The sequence below is a fragment of the Dromaius novaehollandiae genome, chromosome 5, assembly GCF_036370855.1.
Source record: "Dromaius novaehollandiae isolate bDroNov1 chromosome 5, bDroNov1.hap1, whole genome shotgun sequence".
Classification (NCBI taxonomy): Eukaryota; Metazoa; Chordata; class Aves; order Casuariiformes; family Dromaiidae; genus Dromaius; species Dromaius novaehollandiae.
This window is the reverse complement of record NC_088102.1, coordinates 71530315-71552058: the sequence shown is the minus strand read 5'-3', so window position 1 is coordinate 71552058 and position 21744 is coordinate 71530315. Positions and strand designations below refer to the sequence as shown.

General features: G+C 44.1%; 2 protein-coding genes across 2 annotated transcripts; both read left to right on the top strand.

Annotated features, from left to right (window-relative positions):
• Positions 1 to 250: 250 nt before the first annotated feature.
• DISP2 (dispatched RND transporter family member 2) lies at positions 251 to 14975 on the top strand. The gene is made up of 7 exons (XM_026110680.2): positions 251 to 698; positions 3170 to 3199; positions 6206 to 6329; positions 7892 to 8007; positions 8496 to 8614; positions 9248 to 9345; positions 10600 to 14975. Exons 1-7 carry the CDS (start codon positions 286 to 288, stop codon positions 14017 to 14019), a joined length of 4320 nt encoding a protein of 1439 aa, XP_025966465.2. The 5' UTR covers positions 251 to 285; the 3' UTR covers positions 14020 to 14975.
• A 703-nt stretch (positions 14976 to 15678) lies between these two features.
• On the top strand, positions 15679 to 21525 carry KNSTRN (kinetochore localized astrin (SPAG5) binding protein). The gene is made up of 9 exons (XM_026110677.2): positions 15679 to 15795; positions 15940 to 16057; positions 17411 to 17543; positions 17696 to 17752; positions 17976 to 18075; positions 19612 to 19726; positions 19998 to 20059; positions 20207 to 20281; positions 21257 to 21525. Exons 1-9 carry the CDS (start codon positions 15736 to 15738, stop codon positions 21386 to 21388), a joined length of 852 nt encoding a protein of 283 aa, XP_025966462.1. The 5' UTR covers positions 15679 to 15735; the 3' UTR covers positions 21389 to 21525.
• The last annotated feature ends 219 nt before the right edge of the window (positions 21526 to 21744 follow it).

Here is a 21744-nt window from a genome sequence, read left to right as displayed (position 1 = left end):
GATAGATTCTCCACCACTTGGAGTCTCTGACTGAGCTATGGATGTCTTTGTTAAAGCATAGTCCAGCTCAGCCCCGAGACTGGCTGTGATATAGGAAATACTGGGTGAGATTTCAAGGCTTGTGGCACACTGGATGCCTGTCAGAGGCTCCAGTTTGCAAGATGCAGTCCTTCTGCACAGCCCTTCTACTGCTCCAGTGTTTTAACAGAGAAGGGTTTTAACATACCCTTTATTTTCTCTCGCAGAGAAAAAAGAAATGCAGGACCTTGCCAGACCTGTCTTGCCATGCCAGAGATTGGGAACACTGAGCTCAGCTACAGCGGAACTTCCTGGGAAGGAATCTGCCCAGTCCATCACTGCCCTGTTCCTGCCTCCCCCAGGCTGGGGGGAGACCACTTGCCCTCCTCCAGCCACACGCTTGGACCAATTTCCACCCAGTCGAATGGGCAGGTGCCATCCAGCTCCCAGGACTCACAGCAGCCTCACGTGTATTACCCCTGCAACCAGCAGGAGCCCAGAGGCAGCTACGGCCTGCCCCCACTCCCAGGGCATGGCGAGAGGCCCATGCTGTGTTCCCACCATTCCAGCGGTGATCCCACGCCAGCTTCCCACCACGATGTCTCGGAAACCCCCTGGAAACAGTGGTCTCCTGGCCAGCGACCCTCACAGCCAGTGCAGCATCACATTGTAACAGTCAGGTAAGAGGCACCTGGAGAGCATCTCAGAGGCTTGCAGAGAGCCTCTCCCGGGTTTCGGCGTGGGCAGTGGGATAAGAAGGGTCTGATCTGGGATGCTTGAAACATGGTTTTGCCTCCTCAGTTTTGGGGAGCAGCCAACCCAAAGAGCATGGAGGGATCCAGGCTGCTCTCCCCACCTCGGTGGAGGATGTACAGAGCTGCTAGCACCTTCCATTCCCACACCAGGAAGAGGCAGGATTTGCTTCTCAAGGTCACCCACTGGATAAAGCTCAGGTCACTCAGTCGCTCTTGGATTCATCCAGCTGCAGCCATGCCCATCTTCTGTGACCCTAGTATTTTCTTCTTTTGCAATGTATATCCAGATATCCAGATGGCTAATCCTTTAGCTTGGCAAGAGTTTCTGAGTGATAAGAGCACACTTAATTTCTTTGTCTACCCCCACCAAAGCTACTGCCTGTGCTGGAGTGGAGAGGCAGCAGGGGATAAGCACTGGCTACAGCAGAGCAGTGAGAAGTACAAACGTGGGGAAGATCACTTGGTTTCCCAGGCTGGGCAGTGACGAGGGTGTAAATTCTGTATTGCCCATGACGGAATCAGGCAAACTTCATTTGCGTGCAGAGCACCCAGTGACTTGCTTGGATGGTAGACATTTTTCAGGCAGCATGTAATGATGCATTCAGCACTGGCGTCCTTAACAGGCTGAAAAACATCCTCTGCCCCTTCCAGCCAGCTTCATCCATCCTTGCTTCTTGTGCCCTCTGGAGTCCACTGTTGGCACTAAAGACCATGATCCCTTTGCTACCACAGCAGAAGGCACCAAACAAAGTCCAGTAAGAGGCAGCATTGAATTCCTTGCCTTTGCATAGTGATGCAGCGTTAGGCACAAAAGCCCTTTATGGCCTCATTTTCTAATCATTAACAGCGGATTTAATTTGCTTCTGTTTGCAGTGCAGAGCAATTGCAGCCAGAGGAGTGGAGCCTGGATCCTTTCTAGCTCATTCACTATCAATAGAATTGTCAACTACATTCTCTGTAACAGGTTATTTAGGCAGCAAATACAGCTGGATTGCAAATCCCTGGCAGAATGGGCAGCACTGGCAGACAGAAAAGCAATATCATAATAATGACAGAATGTGGTTTTTAATCTGAGCAAATCTGGTTGAGAAGCCATTGTGAGAGAATTAGCACAGAGGCAGAGGAGTGGGCAGTGTGCTACCAGAATGAAACCTCCCTTTAATAATCCAGTGAGGATTTTTCTTTGCTCTCCTCTCTTCCAAATCTATGGAGCATGAGTATGATGAGGAAGATGTACATGATAACATGTGCCACCGAGAGTGCCTCTTCCAGGGGGATGTTTTCTTCGTTGCTTTTCCATCCTTCCATTCATGACAATGTGCCAGGAGGGATGAGCTGCCACAGGGTCACTGGCTTCCTGGAGGACAGCACCTGGCTGCCCGGGGCGAAGCAGGGAGCCACTTGCCGAGGGAGGCCCTTGCCGAGCTGAGCACAACGCGGCTCTCATGGGAGGAGGAGGCAGCAGCTGGGAGCAGTTTGCTGGAGGCCGCCTTGCCCAGGTGGCTCCAAAGCGAGCCGGCACCGTGCTGCCTGCTGCCATGCAGGCACGAGTCTGCTGGTAATGCAACAACATGTTGAGCAACCCGGGGCCATGCCTGGCTGGAGCGTATTTCAAAGAAATGTTTCAGGGGAAATGCAGTGCAGAAGGAAAAAGCCCTTCAGATATGGTGACCCACTGAGTTTTTCTGTTATTATGCCAGTGTCAACTTGGCCTCAAGGATTCGATAACAAAGGTAACCTTGGGTCCCCTGGGGAAGGCTGCTTCATTTGATTCCTCAGGGCCCTACCGATAGGAATTACAAATGCTCCTCTGTGAAGAAAGCCCCTGTAAAATGTTTTGAACAGCTCCATTGGCCTTCTGCTCCTCTAAACTGTATGAATGTTGCCTTTGGAAGTGCCCAGGAAAAAAACGAGATTCATTGTTTTGGAAAATCCTTGCTGAGCTTAGGAAATAAAAATTATCTATAGGCATTGTTAACTCAACTTGAGAAATTTAATAAGAATTATGCCCTTGTCACAAAACAATTACATAATCACTAGGAAAGTGCTTAAAACTGATAGGTTTTTATGGATAAGAGTTACAGTGTGATTTCTATGGGATTATATTATGTCCATTACATTCTACAGGGTTTTCTAGAGGGGCAAAAATCAGGAGTGACTACATGTCTTCCCACCACATTCAATTAAAATGCCAGTGGAAGAGGAAGAGACTATTATTCATTAGACAGTCTGATTCATGCAGTGCCAGGCAGTATTCTGCTGCTGCAGCTATACTTGCAGCAATTGCTCAGTTTGGTGTTTTACAGATCCTGAAAGGGTTAACTTGCTCATTAACAGCACAGCACTTCGCTTCGTAGAAAAATAATAAATGAACACATCTTTTTCTCTGTCTGCAGACATGACAAAGCTTTCAGGATGCCAAAAAGGTATGTTTAATATCAAAAGCTTCCTGTCCTTCTACCCTATTATCATTGCTCTCCTACCCTGCTATTAGGAAATGTAGCGTACTATTGCAGGTAACGTTCCAGGCAGGCACAGCATCGGAGGCAAGGTCAGAGCTCCCCACTCAGGGCTTCCCATTCACTTGTAAAAATCTCAATTTGCTTGCAAGATCAATTTAACCTGCATTAATGAATAGCAACGCTGTCTTGATAGCTGAGCTCAGGGCAGGTGCCTGGCTCTAGTCCATACAATAGCTTTTTTTTTTAATGGACTTATCCTACTTAGCCCACCAGATGGGGAATGAGGATGTCTGGAAGGCATTTCCAGGGCTACCGCTAACTCTGCATGTTACCTTAGTCAGGTTACTTCACTGTTCTGTGCCTCAGTTCTTCTTCCTTTGCAAAAAGAACTAGTGTTTTTTTGGTGACATTTTTAAGCATTTGGGGATAGAGAGCCGAGAAATAAAAGCATGATACATGGACTGCTGTTATTATATTACTGATTAGTAGATTCAGTTGAAACTTGCTTGTGTGAGGGTAGCAATAACAGTGGAGCCCTGCATTTCCTCGCAGGACACAGTGGAAGAGATCTGTTTCAAGATAATGTGCAATGCTTCCTAGTTTTTCATAGAGTTATATACCAGAAAAGCTGCAATTAAGAGATGTAAAATATCCAGAGGAGGTTAGGCCGAGGAAATGCAATTCCAGCTTTCTGCAAAAGGCAATCCCTGAGCAAAAAAATACGATGCTGCCTGATACTGAAAAAGATTATGGCTAGTCTAGTCATCCTTGAGAAAATAACATTTTTAATAGAAAAGACAAATACAATAATTATTTGTTTCCTTTATCTCCAGTCTTCTGTTTTCAAATTTCAACCAAAAGAAGGTGAACACATAGATATACTACCAGCAGGAAGATCACATTTAATACTCCCCAAAATTGTATAAACACCATAAATTAGATTATTAAAATATAAAGATTGCCTGTTTTTCAGAAATAAATGTGGAGATAACAGTTTTCAGTGTAGTTGCTTTATAGCAATTTTTATCTTTATTGAGCTTCTTCACAATGTTTAGAAAGCTCTCAGGGAATAGAAACAGGCAACAGGGAAATTGCTTCTTCCTAAAGAACATGGATTTTGCATTTAGGTGTATAGTAGAACATAAAATTTCTAAATAATGACTTCAGTTGAAATACCTAAGTTGAAAAATCACGAAAACATCTCTGTAATTGTTTTTACCCCCTTTAAAAAGAATAATTAAGTTTGCCTTTTCAAAAGATCACTTTTAATACATTTCTCAAGATTAAAATACATTGATTGCTTTCAACTTTTGTTTAAAAACTGATTTTTGTAAACTATTTTTTCTGGGAGGTTTGGCTGAGCATCTTTCACCACTAGATATTGCAGTTTGCTCTTTTTCTTTTTTGATAAATTAGACATGGAATTACCAGAAACAGTCTCCAGCAATTAAGTAATCTAACATGTAAAGGGTAATTTTTGTACATTCTCATAGTGAGGATCTGATCTAGGAAAACAAACTTGACAAAGAAGTCCTAAATTGAAAAATTAAAACAAAACAAAAGGCCTGATCTAAAGTCATGTAAAAAGCCATTTGAAGGGCTTATGATTATTTCTAATTAAGAGAAAAAGCTGTATTATTTGACTCAGTGAAGCCTGGAGTAAAAGAAGCAAAAGACTCGCCAAGCAAGAACATTACATCTCAAGACTGATAAGCACTGGCACAGCTGCTCTGTCTAAGGTTCATAAATATTACACTTCCCCCATGAAGCTCAACTATTTGTCAACTGTTTTTGAACACAGAATTTCTTATACTTCAGAACACTGGAAATATTTAGAAACCCACCAAACCAGAGCAGGAACCTATTCCAGTATCTTGTCTCCAACAGATGTTTTTGAGGAAGACAAAAATCTGAGGCACTAAAACCTATACTATACCCCTACCATGTGGGGTAGCCACTTCAACAGGCCATCCTATAGGGGAGACAGTGTGTACCAACAAAAAAATAGGCTTTCCGTGGAAATTTTAGAAAAGCTCTTAGCACAAACGTAACTGCACAGGTGGAAATACTTTTGGCCTAAGCAAGCTGCTTGTCTAGAAGGGCTTTTCTTTGTACAGAAATGTCATTAAAAGTGCACGTGCCACCATAGCACACTCATATATATTCTAGGCATAGCCCTGGCCTACTGAGTTATTTGTGTTTTCAGAACCATGAAGTATAACCACGGTCAGCTATGCGAGACATTTGCAGATGCTCTTACTGTATGTTTGGCATTTGCTTTTGAGGTTGAGATCAGAGCGAGATTCAGTCGTCTGGCAGTTGCAGAAGCTGCTTATCCACTCTGTGAATGCTGCTGACAATCAGTCACATGTTAAATCGGCGGTTTCCATCGTTTTTTGCTTTGCCAAAGTCTACACATTTCCCAGCAGAAAGGCAGACCCCTACATAACGAGCGAATTTAGATCAATAACAATAGACTTGCTTTACCTAGTTATCTTTAGGAATCTTTGGAATAGCCCATAGACTCCTCAGGGTCCACAAGGTGAAAATCTGCAGGCCAAACTGTCAGGCAGCTACTAGCTTTGCTTGTACAGTGGGGGGGGGGAGGGGAGGGAAGAAGCTCTTTTTAAACAGAATCTTTTAAGTTAAATATTTAAAGCTTCTTTTTGCCTTTAGGATGCAACAGTCTGGTTTTTATTATTTCTGATTGAAAAGGCAGGAGAATATAGGGAGGCAAAATGTAATTACCCGAGTTAATTAGAATTGCCTGCAAACATCCAGTTGGAGGTAGACTATGTTCATTAATAGCTGTTCTAGAGCCTCTAAGCTTTTCAATAAATAAATGCCCAAACCAGAAAGCCCTAATTCTTTTACTTCCTTTTTCTAATGCTGTTGGTTCAACAGCAGGTTTCATGCTACTAGCATTAATTGCCTTAATAGTTGCATTTTTTTTTCTCCTGTTGATTCCAGTTATTCTCAAATGATCGCCGAGTGGCCTGTAGCTGTCCTGGCGCTGTGTTCAGTGACAGCTGTGGTTTGTACTTTAGCTGGCCTGCTTGTTGGAAATCTGCCAGATTTCTCAGAACCCTTAATGGTAAGTTCCTGCAGACAACATGTCAAAATGAACATACGGAAAATCCATGGGCCAACCGATGATACATTCTTTCTCCCATATAAAACCAGCATATGCTTCCTTGCTTCTCTGCAGACAGAGGCAGCAAGGCAGGACAGTAAATCAAAGAGGACATAAAAGCCACTAGAAAAGATGGCAATGTTTATCAGTGATCTGTTGTCTTTTCCTTTCATCTTCACGGTGTGCAACCAACGCAGGATTCCTTCCGGATGGTCATAATGTTACAGAGTAGCGTACAGTACTTACTCTTTCTTTGATACCACAGTCACCAAAAACAGAAATAGTGACTTCACCCATTCTTTTGTCCAGACAGGACTGTATCTAGTGCATGTGCCATTACTTGACCTGTCATATCTTTAAAGGACACCAGTGAAAGGCTTTCACTTCTCTCTATTTCGCTTTTTAACTGCTTAGTGGCTTCCACTATGGAAGTACTTTTGTTGGTGTTCAGTGTTAAATGTCCCTCACTGAGGTCCAGCATGCTGCTCTAGTAGTATGTTTTCATCAGCTTCTAAACATTTCCACTTCCTCCTGAAAACTGGTTCCTGCAGCATATGGAGATATGTCTCCAGTAGTCTCTCTTGAGAGAAAAATCACCTCTCAGGACTCACTGGCAGTATGTATGTACCACCTGGGCATTGCAAACTTCAGGTTGCACTTGGCCCCTAGGGAAGGGACCAAGCTTCACTTCTAAGCTGGGTTTGGGTCCAGCCTGAGAGAGGGAGTGCAGCCTGTGCCAACAGCAGCCGCCAAACATCTCTCAGCAACGCTATGGATTCACAGTGTTGCTGCAGGGTAAGAAAGTCCTCATCTCCTCAGTTGGCTGGGGGGCGGGTCTGTCCCAGTGGGAGGCTACAGCCTACCATTTACTCTAGTGTGCAGGCATCCAGAGTGCCGCTTGTCTCTCCAATCGGTCTGCTGTTCCCTTGGCGAGAGCTGGCTCACTTCCAACACAAACTGTGATTACTCCTTTTGCTCCTCCTCCGGTGGTGGAAGGCTGAAGTTGCCCAAAAGAACTAGCCGGGGGGGGCGCGGAGATTGGATGGAGAGTCTGTCTTTGGCTCCTACAGCCTGTGTGCAAGACTCCTGAAGTGGGGAGACTGTTGAGTCTTGAGAACTGCTGCACATGGTCCTGCTTTCCACACAGGACCCCACATTTTCTGAAGTCATCCCTGTTTTCCATTAGTGGTAGAGTCCTGAAAAAATAAGAACGGACTAGAGTATGTCCAGCAAGGAGAAAATAACTCCCATTTCTGTAACTGATTATTTTAAAGAAGAGGAGAGGAGTCTTACAAGACCAGGGAGAGAGAAATTAAGCCATCATTGACCAAAAATGGAAGGAGAAATATTTTTCTGTCAGCTCTGGGTTGCAGTACAACTCTTTCCAGGAGAAACTCAATTTGTGCATATCTCCAAGATGCAGTAATAATCCCATACAGTTTCTGTGTCTAGGAGGAGGATTAAGGAAAGCTAAGCTAAACTAAAACACAAGCTGATGACAAACCCCTTTTTCCTGGCTGCAGGGTTTCGAACCACGAGATACCGACATTGGCAGAAAGCTTATCGTGTGGAAGAATGTAGAGAGCCATACAGGCTACAAGAAGACCTTTTCCCTTTCTCCCTATACTGAGAAGAACAGGTATTTGGGTTTGGATTGGGGGTTTCAGGGAAAAAGTCAGCTGTGGTAGATTCAATGATCAAAGATACCTATGTGAATTACAACGTATATCCTATGCTCAAAAACGATCAAAGCATTGGAGAGTTTAAAGTCTGTTCACTTGCAATGCGACTTGGACTCCCTACTCTGGAAAAAAGGAATTAGGCTCTAAATTCTTCATCGCTTACCTTCACTGATTACCTTTCAGAGACTGTGGAGGGGAGTCAACACATCTGCAGAAGTGGATGCAGTTTCGCTCCTAGTCTCAACCAGGTTACTGTAAAGGGCAACAGTCAGACCTGCTTTTCACCTGGTATTGAAATGATCTCATCCCAGGAATGCTGTCTTTTAAGGCTATGCCCACTCCTTTTGCTGTAGAAAGGTTGTGTGTGGCACTAGAGCCTGGTCAGTCACATAACTCATAGCTAGATGATGTATATAGTTATATAAATATTCTGATTTCTTGCTAGCTATGATGACATGGGCATTAGCAGAGGACAGAAGGCTATTCCGGGTGAACAGGAAGCGAGGACACGGAGAATGGTGGAACAAATCTATGGAGCAGATGGTTTCTTTTGTGGTCCCCCAGGTGAGTGAAATCTTGGTGGGTTATTAAATATTATACATCCAGAAGCCCAACAGCATACAGAATTGTCAAATTATTTTAAAATATAGGGAAATGTTCTGAAAGTCCTCCAAGCAAGTAATGCATATAATACCATTCTGTGAACACTAAACCACCTTTCATGTAGTCATTTCTCAGCCCTTCATAACTAAATGGGAACTATTACCATCTATTTTTAATAATATTGATTTCTATGTTTTTATGGTATTATTTTTCTCTGAAAAGTTGCATTTAATTAAAAAAGAACTAGCATGATGATTATTAAATTCAGTTCCTCACTTTGTAACAGGGGGTACAGAACCAGATGCCAACACTGTCACTAAAAGGATGTTCATAGCAGGGAGAGCATATTTTGAACATGCCACATTCCTGCTCTCCCACTGCTGACAGATTGGCGAGGAGCAGGGGTCAGATCACACAAGGCAGATGCTACCACTCACTATGAGCTACTGTCTTTGTGACCTGCTTCCCTTCAGGGAGTTCTTCCATAGCTGTCTAACAGACAGCAAGATATATATATATTTTTAATGCACTCAGGGACTACTCCAAACAGCTTGGCTGATTCATCTTCATTACCTAATACGTTTCTTTTTTCAGAAAAGAGCTATTCCCAGCTGGTATTTATGTCCACAACTGCTGGGAGCTTATGGAACTTGCAAGCTATTCAGTCCATGTGTCAAATTGAACAAGACAAGGTTAGTAATGTCAGGAAGAACATATATACACGCTGTCTGTTTTCCGACTGTCATTATCTTTAATCTCTAGCTGAAAGGAAACAAGACAAAAATAATGTAAGCTACAGAACCCTCAGCCTAGACTCCTAAGCATTTACACATACTTAGCAATACAAGAATGACTTCGCCTGTCACTAAAATCCAGCTGCAAAGTAGCAGCTGTTGTTAAACAAGAATAAACTGACACTGAACAAAAGCCTGGTCCAGAAGGCAAAGATGCCCATCAGAAGCTGCTGAGGATTTTGAGCAGCAGAATGTAATTACGGAAATGGAGCTATCATCTTGGAGACTGCCAAAGGAAGTCTTGCAAGTGGAAAGTTTAATTGGATTAGCTATGTTTGCCATAAGATGTTTAATACTATTAGTGATCAGACTCCCTGGGAAGCTGTACGGCAAGAGTCTGACATCCCGTTGAGGGGAGGTGGTATGTGTACAATGCACCAAGTACTGGCAAGACCGATAATAACAGCTCAGTGATCCTGGCAAGCATCCTTGCTAGAACAGTACCAGGTAGAGCAGGGAGAAGGGGCACCAGCTGGGAAGTGGGGGGGCTTGCCATGGGTTTCTGAGGGATGGTAAGGGCTGCCAAGTAGGCCATGGGCAGTGTGTTTGAAGAATGGAAACTGGAACCACTGGAAAGTCTTCCAAAGCCATATCTCTGGTCTTGCAAATGCCCAACAAAACAGCTTCTGGGACAGGAAGAAAATAGCACAGTTGCCCTATACAGTTACTGGAGAAGTGGTGTTGAGGATTCAATATTTGCCAGTAGGAAGGTGATCACATCACTGCACATGGAGCTGATGTCCTCCAAGGACATCTCTGGGGTAGGGAAAAAACAGTCAAGGCAGAAGGGATAAAGGAGGTCAGGAGGGGTAGGAAAGGAAGAAAAAGCATCTCCGCCCTCTGTTCTCTGAGAACAATTGTGAAATGAAGGGCACTGCCGTTACTAAAAGAAGAGCAACAGAGTGGAGAAGGATCCAAATGTTCAAATCAGATATTATACAATACAAATGGACAGGGTTTAATTTTTGCAAAAGGCTAGTGTGTTTCCATGGCTGTAGTATTTGCAGTCTGTCCTTGGGAGGATGGGGAACCATGGCTTGTAAACCTGGAAGGGAGGAGAACATCACTGTAAAAAGTAGGAAACACTAGAGGGGATGCAAGATGAAGTGTGCAGAGAGGATCTAACGTGATACTCCCTTGGCTGTTTTTCAGATACGCTCACATGTTCATTTTAGAGACCTCTGTCAACGTACTGAGGCTAACGAATGCTGCCCAAGCTGGTCTCTGGGGAACTATATTGCTGTCCTGTACAACAGGTCTTCTTGTTTGGAGATAACCCAAGGAGACATTTCCCATACCTTGGCCCTCCTCCGTTCCTGCGCTCCAGACTACCACAAAGGTATCCTTACTCCATCTTGCATAGGTCCTGAGACTGTGAGACAGAAACACTCCCAGTGTGCTAAAGTCCCAGAAAAGTGTACCCGGTTTAATGCTATTTACCAGCTTCTTCACTTCTTGGTCGACAGAGACTTCCTTAGTCCCCAGACAATGGAGTACCAAGTGCCATCTCTCAAATACAGCCTTCTGTTTTTGCCTACAAGGAAAGGTGCATCTATGATGGGGATCTACCTAGACAATCTTGAATCCTGGGATCTGTTTGATAATTATACATCTATCACTGGAATGGACCTGGGGCTTAAACAGAAACTATTCCAGCACTATCTTTTACTGGATACTAAGTATCCAGTCCTGGCAATATTAGCCATTTTTCTAAGCATTTCTTTTTACTTGCGCTCAGTCTTTATTACATTTATGGTCCTGCTCGCTGTTGTCAGTTCTTTGATGATCTCCTATTTCTTGTACAAGGTGGCCTTCAGATTCACCTACTTCCCTTTTGTAAACCTGACAGCAATTGTAATCCTCAGCAGCATCTGTGCCAATCATACCTTTGTCTTTTTTGACCTCTGGAACCTCAGCAAGAGCCAGAACCCTTCTGCTGGGCTTCCTCAGTGGGTGAGTCAAACCATGCACCATTTTGCATATCTAATGCTGGCATCTTGCTTCACAACAGGTGCTGCTTTCTATGCCAGCTACATTAGCAATATAATAGCCATCCGCTGCTTTGCTATCTACATGGGCACCTCTGTGCTGGTAAACCTGGTATTCATGATGACTTGGCTTCCTTCTTCTGCTGTCCTGTATGAGCGCTACATAGCAACAAACTGCATTTACAAGCCAGAAGACTACTGGAACAACACTGGCCATAAGAGAGCTTTTCTCTCCCTCTATTACATTCTCAGGGGTCTCCAGAACACGTTGTGTGAAACCTCCAAGCTGTTATTTGAGAAGCTTCTGCCTTGCGGGGTCATAAAGTTTCGGTACATCTGGATCTGCTGGTTTGCAGCCTTAGCAATAGGAGGGGCCTACATTTCTTGTTCCAACCCTAAACTCAAACTCCCTACTCTTGAGACATCGTCTGTTCAGGTGTTTAGATTGAGCCATCCTTTTGAGAGGTATGATTCTGAGTACTGTCACCAATTCATGTTTGAGAGGCTGGAGCATGGAGAAGGACAGCGTATGCCTGTCACAATAGTATGGGGCATTCTGCCTGTGGATAATGGAGATCACTTCAACCCAAAAAGCAATGGCACCCTCGTGACAGATATCACCTTTACAATCCAAAATCCCGATGCCCAGAAGTGGCTCCTCGAATTCTGCCAGAAAGTGAAGAACAAAACTTTCTATTACCCCGATGCAGAGCAGAAATCCACTGTATGCTTCATGGAGGAGTTTCTCAGGTGGATGGACAGTCGCCAGTGCTCCCAACGAGACCACAGCTTCAACCTTTGTTGTAACCAGTTCTCTTTCCCTTACGGAAGCGAAGTCTTCCTACACTGCATCAAAATGATGCTCCTGGAACAAAGCAGGGAAGGAGCCGAAACATATGATCTGGGTCTCAGGTTTGACGGAGATGGAAATCTCGCTGCCTTAGTGCTACAGTTTCAAACTATTTACCACTATACCTTCAATTACAGCAAAGCCAAACACTTCTACGAGGAAATCAACCTCTGGGTAACAGAGGAAATGAAAACTGCCCCCATGGGGCTTCAGAATGGATGGTTTACCAGTAAGCTAGAGCTATACAATCTTCAGCACAGTCTTAGCACAGAAATGATGGTGGTCATGGGACTCTCCATAGCCGTTTCCTTTGTAGTGCTGCTGCTCACCACTTGGAACGTTCTCCTTAGCGTTTTCTCCGTTACCGCTATCGCAGGCACCGTCCTGGTAACCGTTGGCCTTTTGGTCCTCTTGGAATGGCAGCTCAATGCAGTGGAATCTCTCTTCATTTCAGCTGCAGTAGGTCTCTCCGTTGACTTTACCGTGAACTACTGCATCTCCTACCATTTGTGCCCCCATTCTGATCGCCTGAGCCGAGTGGCCTTTTCCCTGAAGCAGATGAGCTGTGCCACAGCCATGGCAGCTTCTGCTCTGTTCTCTGCAGGGGTCATCATGTTGCCGGCTACTGTCCTGGCGTACAGGAAGCTGGGGATATTCATAATGATGATCAAGTGTATCAGCTGTGGGTTTGCCAGTTTCTTCTTCCAGTCACTGTGCTGCTTCTTTGGCCCAGAGAAGAACTGCGGACAGATCCTTTGGCCTTGTGCCCACACCATGAAAGACTATTCTGATGACTCTGGGCTGAATGGAAGCTTTGCCTGTGGGGGAAGTGAGAAGCAAAACAGACTGCGTAAGGTTCAGGAGTCCAACACTGCAAATGAGCAATACGAGCTCCAGCCCTTGTCCAGAAAACTCAGTGACAGTTTTGACAACAGCACTTCCACAAGCAAGTTGTCCAACCGGCCGTCAGTACTGTCTGAAGACACGCAACTTGAAGACAACAGATGCCCCAGAATAGGAACGCACCCTTCTCTTGAAAGAGAAAGACAGGATCTGCAGGATGCTCTTGGAGACCAGCAGGTTGGCCTGTGTCAGTGTCCTGCCTTGCAAACATCCTCTCCATACAAGCACAGCAGCTCAGGAGCAGAAATTCATAGGGAGAGGCTCTGCAGAGATTGTCAATGTCGAAAGTATGGTCCAAAAGCTTGGGATGGGTCTGTGCTGGACCATATCCAACCAGCCGGTGTGAAAGACGACAGGCAGCTCAATAAATCACAGTGCTCTAGTGACACTGCCCAGCAGCAGTCAGATTATACCTCAGACAACAGTCATCTTCCTGCTGCTGACATCTACAAAATTCACAGATGCCTTTGTTCTCTTGGCAGCTCTTTTGACATGCTCAACATTTCCAGTGAGACGTCAATTAGTGATTTTGAGCAAGGCCTAAAACTTGCTGAATCAGCCAGTTCTTGTCCGGATGTCTTAGAGCTGTCAGATTCATACAGTCAAACAGAGAGAGGTTACTTGAACGGGAAGAGAGATACCCTGCGGCTGGAGCTGAGGGAGACTGTGTTCGATATGTCTCCAGTAGCATCACAGCAAAACAGCTCTTCATGGAAAAATCGATTTGGATTAGGGAGTGAAGATCCAGTTGTGTTACCAAACAGCCAACCAGATATGCCTGATGTTTGGATCAAACGATCTAGTGCACAAAATTCAGGTTACAGCAGTTGAAATTTTGCAGGAAATAAACCGCACTGCTAAGGGAAAGGGGAAAGTCAGAATCTTCTCTGAACTGTAAATATCAAATCTTTCCTCCCATCTCTCCTAGAGCTGAGACTACTTCTTAGTATTTCAGCTGTGCAAAAACCTGTGTTTTCACAGAACCAGCAAATCCAATACTAGTGAGGGGAGGATGTAAGATCAATCTTAACACAGTACAAGCTCTTTGACCTTCCAGTGTCCTGTTCTGTATACTCAGCTGTACTGCAGAGCTTATCAAGTACACGTTCTTTGTCATTTTCTATGAGGTGATTAAATTTTGTTTTCTTGTCAAACCCACACAGGAGAGAAATAATGAGAGATGACTCTCTCTAGATATTTAAAGACAGAGAGGTCATGTTTAAAAAAACCCACAAATATTAACAATCTAGATATCAAGTGAAGAGAGTTGTTAACAAAAAGAAAGGCTTTCGTTTTTTTCTACTGAATCAGAAACTGTTTTATGTGAAGTCCAGGTTCACAGATCTCTACAAAACAGATATTTTAAACAATCTCATCAAGACTTTTCAGTTGATATGGTCTCTTACTGATCATGGAGGCTATAGAAGCCAGCCCAAATATATTTTCAGTAACAATTTCAGTTTGTTTTAACAGAAGAAATTCCTTCTGGTACAGCCAAAGGTTTTCAACGAGAGATTTTCCCTTTGAGAAACCAGTATCCTTGTCCCCTCAGTGACTTGGGCACTTTGTGTTTTGTCTTCACAGCTTGTTTCCAGTCAAGGTATTCTAGACAAACACATAACTTTTTAAAATTTGCATATGTGACGACTCTTGAATTTTACATTTTTTTCTCTACCAGAAACAATCAGAAAAACAAACACTTCCTTGCCTTTATCTGTTGAAATAAGAAAAAAAAATTCTCTCTACAAATTAACATAAAATAAATGCGTATGACAAACTTTCCTAAATCTGTGTGATGCTTCATTTCTACCTATACTGTCGTTCATTTTCTTCATCTCTTATGTGTCTAATGTCTTTTGCAATATAACCAGCAAAAGGAAGATGTGCATCTGAGGAGATTTGTTCTTCTGACAACCTCAAGTAATTTTGCCTGCTCTGTGGGAAAGAGACCATGGCTCTCTCAGGCAGATTCGGAATCAGCCCAAAGCTAAAACTCAAAGCTAATAACTCAACTCAAAATGTGTAACTTATTTCAGTTTCGCCAGCGGGGTTTGCAGTTTCGCAGAGCCGCTCTCATCCTGGGTGCTCAGCTCAGTATTTGGGTGCACAGACCTGCACTCGAGCCGCGAGCCACCGCCAAGCCGATCCCTCTCCGCATGAGAGCTGCCCGTTGTGACTGGGAGGGATGTGCCGAATCCTTTGGAAAACCGTGCGTGGAAACACAAGGGAGAGCACGGAAGAAAGTAAGCGGACTTTATGGGGGGGCCTCCTTTTGCCTTCCACTGTGGGCCAAGGGGAAGGCAATTTTAACAGCTCGAAAGGCCGGGGGCACCCTCAGTTCCCCCAGGGCGCGGCCCGTATGGCCTGTGAGCTGCAGGCAGCCGCAGCGCGACGCCTTTCCCCATCGCCGCCCGCCGCAGCTCCCCTGAGGCGAGAGGAGGCGGGTGCCGCGCGCGCACTCCCCCCCCGACCAACAGCCCCGCTGCCGCACTGCGCCTGCGCGCGCCGCCGCTGCGGGCGGGGCGGGCACGCGGGCGGCGGCTGCGCATGTGCGGGGCCAGCGAGCCGTTTGGCGCCGGCTTGAATTCAAACGGCGGCGCGAGCGCGGTAGGTGCCCGCTCCCCTCTCCCTCCCTTCCCGTGGCGGTGGGGGGGGGGGCTCTGGGCGGCTGTGCGGGCGGGAATGGGCCTTAGCGCCCGAGCGGAGCCGTGCGATGCCTCTGGGTGAGGGTGTCTGTGCCGCGACCTGCAGGCGAGCAGCCGTCGGAGCGGCGTTCCCGGGCCGGCGGCCGCTGAGGCGTGGCGCAGGATGGAGAGCGAGCCCTCCCGCATCCCCGTGTACGGCGCGCTCCACCGCGGCGGCCCCGCAGGTGCGTCCCGGCCCGCCTTGCCCTGCCCCGAGGTCCCGGGCCCTCAGTGCTCGGGGCCCGCCTTAGGCCAGCGCGGAGGGCCAGCGGGCACCTCTCAGGGAGCTCCCGCACTGCCTTGATCTGTAGTTAGGAAATCTCATCAAAAGCTTCTTTTTTCTCCTCCTGACTGTGAATTCTCACTGTAACACTACCACATTAGGACAGCCTTAATGCTGAATACACAGTTGTGACACCCTGAAGCTCATATGCAGATACTTAATGCTTTTTGTCAGTGAAAACAGCTGAAATAGTTACCATGGGAAACAGGTATGGGTCCATGAATGAAAATGTGGCTTTTGGTACAGCCACGAGTGCTGTGCATGCTAATGAGCTAGGCTACCTTCCGGTAGAATTCACACTATACACCTGCTTTGTCTCTGCTTAAGACTTTGTGGTTAGAATTTTTTGCTTAAACCTGCCTTTTTGATCAAGGGGGGGGGGGGGGGGAACCTGTAGCTATTTGAATCACGAGCAGCAGTCATCTCAAAAGGCTCAGTTTAGCAGCGATGTTAGGCCTGCTGAGGGTTCATCTCCTGCTTATCTGAATGCAGTGGCCACCAGAGGTTAAAAATACCTTCCTTCAGAGGCTCTTACTTCTATAGGTCTTCAGATACTGCTTGCAGCATTTTACCTCTTATATGTATGAGGCCCCTAGACTTAAATTTTAAAACATGAGAACTGCTGTGTAGGAGTAAAACATCCCCACCTGCCCTCTGTAACTGTATGAATTGGATATAGATATGTCATTAGAGAAAGTTTTAGCTTGCAAAAAAAAAAAAAAAAGAAAAGAAAAAACCTCCCAAAAGTCACTACATAAAAGCAGTTTTATGTACTCAAATAGCTATGCTTTATGACTGAATAAACTTCACATAGAAAGCTAGCGCTCCCTCAAGTTATTTTAAAAGTTTATCTATCTATAGTAAATTGAAATGCAAAGTTCTCTTACACTGAGAATTTCAAGTGGGCTGTACATGTTTTGCTTCCAGTGCTGGACAACTTTGCTTGGAACGCTGTGGCTTGCTGTTTGCCTGATGTTGAGACCTCCTTTACTATCATGCTTGCGTTATTGTTTTCAAACTCTCTGCCATTAGCGCTAGCCTAGTAGCTATGTTTTAACACTGTCTACCATGAGCTACCTGTGGCTTGTTTTGGACCATGGATAGAATTTGAAGACTGCACTTAGTTGTTGCTTTCTCAGTTCTAACCTGATAAGATGACTTTTGTGAAATTGAAAGCTTAGTAGATCCAGTAGTTCTGCATATTATGGTGTCTCTTGTAGATAGTGGTGTTTTCATTGTTGTCTTTCTCTTGCAGAAATGCAAATGGTGTTTCCTTCCAAGAAACAATGTGTCAGCAAAGCAGCTGATCTGGAGTTCAGCAAGGATCCCAATTTTAACTTTAGCTCAAGTATTCCAGGAGATGGTGTCTTCAAAGCTACAAACCAAGGGTAAGTGAAAGTAAAGTAGTGATGAATTTATTGCTTGATAAATGTCCTAAATGTGGCTTAGCGTTTTACATTTTTTGTCAAACCAACAGACTTGGTAATCTGTAAATATACAGTGTCTTTCTGTGGTAATCGTATTCTACTTGTCTTTTAAGGTTTCCTAAATCTGCCAAGAAAACAGAACCCGTTTCAAAAAAGACAGCTGCAAGAGGGTATGTTTCCTCAAAGAGCTATTAGCTGCTCTCATGCAATAATGTTCTATCTCAAAGAGTTATGATGAGCTTTCATCCATATACAGTTATTTGTGCCAAGTATGCTGATGAAAACTCATGAACAAGAGCTAATACTTTAAAGGAGGGCACTTAGTGAAAGTTAAAGAGCAAGTGTGTAACACTGATATCTTTGCACCTAAGTCTTTGATGTTTGACTCTACAGACCTCTAAGCAGATACAAATTAGAGGCAGAGCTGAAGACCAAGAATCAGCTGTTAGAAACAGCCAAACAACAACTTCACTCTCGACTAGCAGGAGCACAGGTAAGGAGTAAAACATTAATTGAGCAATCCTTATATTTTGCTCTCTATAGGGTCAGATCAAAGGATTATCTTGCTCATTGTCCTGTCTCCATCAGAAGCCAGTAGAGTGTAAGAGTAGGCTGGGTTTTTTCTTCTTAGACCAATGATATCCTACTAGAACCGCTCAATCAGCAGAACTGCAGACATATTTAGCTAGATAATGCATCCAGATCATTGTTAAATAGTCACCAGTGCTCCAATTCCATCTGGAAACATTCTCCTGCAATGAGTTTAAGTTCACAATTATACACTTGCATAAATCAACCTCAATGCTGACAGATGCTCCCTTGTTACATTATGAGAAACTGTAAATAATCTCTCTGTAATCGCCACTCAAGACTTGAGGTCTATTAATCCTTTCTTTTCATCCTTACCTCCTAACATACTTCATCCCTCCTCATACAGCAGATAAGCTATTCAGTTTCTTAGATCATCCTTGTTCCCTTTGCCAAATCTCTCCTACTTCTGTTACCCCATCACAAAAAGTGTGGTGTGGAACTGCATACAGTATTGAAGATGAGGGTTCTTCAGGAGTGTATGTACCTGCGTTTTAGTAATTATGAACTTGGATTTTGGTCACTGCTGTGCGCTAAGGACTTGAGGGACACTGACATCATTCTTTTCTGAGTATTGCTAACTCAATTAGAGTTCGGTGTACGTAAGCTTATGTTTCTTCCATGTGCTGTTGTGCCATATTGTTGCCTAGTCTTTTAGTATAATGCTAGTCTTTGGCAGGCTTTATCAAACTAAGATTCTACCATCCTGAATGGTATTTCATTATTCACCACCTTTCACGGGTCACTTTAGGACACACTTAACAGCACAAATTCTATTGCATGTGCAAGAGGCCCTGCTGGTAACCTTCAGTTGTAAAAGCTCACTTTATTTCCTAGTTCTCAACCGGTTACTAATCTTGAGATGATCTTTCCTTTTATCTCATGGTTTAATTTCTTTAAGAGCCTTTGAGACCTCATGTGGTATGCTCAAAAAGCTTCTGATACTATCAGCTGGATCACCGTAATCCACATGCTTGTTGATTCTCTCAGAGAATTGTAGTAGACTTATGAGGCTGATCAGCTTATCAGATTGCCTGGTAATATCTGAATTGTGTAGGGAATAATGGTGTAACTCAAAGACTCCAGGATGCCCCTTTCTTCCCTATGTTCTATGCTCTTCAGTGCATAAAACTTAAGAAATGTGTATAGCACAAGAATAGACATGATAGACTTGTCTAAAAGGAAAGTATCTTTAGGATCAAATTTTTTAGCAACTGCTGTGGCTTCTGCATGTGATAAATGTATTAATCCAGTCAAGGAGCAGGAGTCAGCATCTGAAACAGATTAATCTGCAGTAGTGGTAAAGCTAGAAGGGCAAGATCTGATTCTTGGTACTAGGAGAGCACCTGCTGAACCATTAGTATCACAGTCAGTATTACTAACTACCACGAAGAAACTCTCCTTGGAAACTAGATTCACTTATGACCTGTGTTAATTACAGGGCACTATAAAAGAGCTAAGGGAGGAGAATGAAGGCCTGGCACAAGAAGTTGAGAAGCTCAAGAAATTTCAGGAGACCTGCATGGTGATTTTAGAAAGCAGAAACATTGATCCAGGTAAGGACTGCATTTCAGTACTAACAGTAAGAAGCTAGTACCATATACCATACTGGTACTTATTTTGCAGAACATCCTTTTATTTCCAATTGCAACTGTGTTCATAAGGCATCTAGCCTCTGATTCCTTGTCCAGGAAATACTGAGGTAACATCGGTTTCTGTGTGTGTTCCCCCACTTAAGCTACCAAAAAAAAAAAGGCTGTTACACCTTTGTTCTTACAGCAAAGTCATCTGTATATTAGAGATTCATTAATGTATCTCATAAATCAGTTACAGGCAGCAACATTTTGGAGGAGGAAGAAAAGACAAAGGAATGTCGGAAGCAGACAACGGTAAGAAAATACTGAAATTGTGATACGAGTTAAACAGGCTTTGTTAGCAAGGAGTCTGCGTGCTCTTTACTGCCACTGTTGTGGAAACAGTCACTGCAGTTTGCATTTATCTGTGTTGCACTAAACTATCTTCCTTTGGCTTTTCAGCTGTTAACTGAGAAGCTCATAGCAGAATTGAGGCTATTTAATGAAACAGCTGCAAAAGAAAAGGAAGTGCTTCAGGTAAGACCATAACTTTGTTTCACAGTCAACCAGGTAACAAACATCTGGTGCTGAGTGAAATTTTGAAGCTTGTTTTCCCCCTCCCTATGCTGGCCCATTCTTCAGATAAACTAGACAGTGAATGCCTGTGGCATTATTCATATTTTATTATAAATAAATGCATAATAAGGAAACTGTAGATGTTACTTTCCTTCTAAACGAAGGAATTTATAGCAAGGTTCATGATGAGGCAATGGTAATTCTCATCAAAGTCATTTTAAGTTGAGTTGTATATAATTCAAGTTTAAACAAGATAAAAAATAGAAACTGCCTTAGGAAGTGACGGTAATGGCTGATAATCTTCAAGTAAGATTGAATCAGTCACAAGATTAAGATGGATACTAATAGGCAAATGGAGCTATTTCTGCTAAGACTAGCTCTTCTCAGGGAAGGTTTTACAAGCCTGTATTGCAGATGGTTGTAAACACCACTAGAAGAACACTGATCCAGTAGTCTGGTTGTTATACTGGAACTCAGAAGACTTGATCTAATTTGGAGTCAGTGGTGGACCAGTGACCTCATGTAGTCACTCTAGGAACTAGGAAGCATGCAATCACAAGTAGGTTCAGTAAGTGTTATACTGTAAGCATTTTATCTATATACTGACCCAAATAATTGTTTAAATTCCAGCTCTGGAATTCTTGGTAAGAAGTTTAAGAGCTAACCTAATGAAACTGCTTTACTTAAGACTTCTTCCTAAACTTTAGTCTTTGATTAAACTGCCATTTTCCTGAAAGAAGCAAGGGAAAAGACATCCCAGTCAAGCTAGACTAATCTTAGTTTAGCAAGCAAGACTGTGCTGAAGAGTTCGAATGAGCTATCTTGCTATCTCAAGTTTTTCCCAGTTCTAGTTGGAGTTATTTTTGAGCTTAGCTTTGCTATTGAGTAACACTCTTGTGTTAGTGAAATCTTGCGTGCACTGACTTTTCTGTACAGACAGCAATGGCTAAGTGGAAATCAGCAGAAGAAGAGAGACACCAGTCCCTGGAGAAGCATTCCTCCTTTCAAGCAGAAATGGAGCAATGTTCAGCAATGCTTGATCAGCTGGAGCTGCTTCTGGCTATGTGAGGCTCAAGGACTGGCTGTGCTGGCTTTTTTTTTATATATGTATGTGTTTTACTCCTAGTTCAATGATCTCTTCACACTGTAAACCTAGCTCTTACGTCTGGCAGCCTGAATCAATGAGCTGGGCATTGTGGCATCTGGATGGACGTTACCGAGCTGTCTGTGGTGGGGTAGCAACTGATGGGGATGGGACGGGTGGCTTAGGAGAGAGCGGCAACGAGCTGCTACGCATGGGCCAGCGCTTGCTGCTCTCCCGGAAGGGGCTGGAGCGTAGCCTGGGCCCTGTCTCCCAGTGCGTACCTTTGTCGTGAGCGGTGCACGTGTTGTAATCCGTATGTACGCTGTTACCGTTAGTAGCT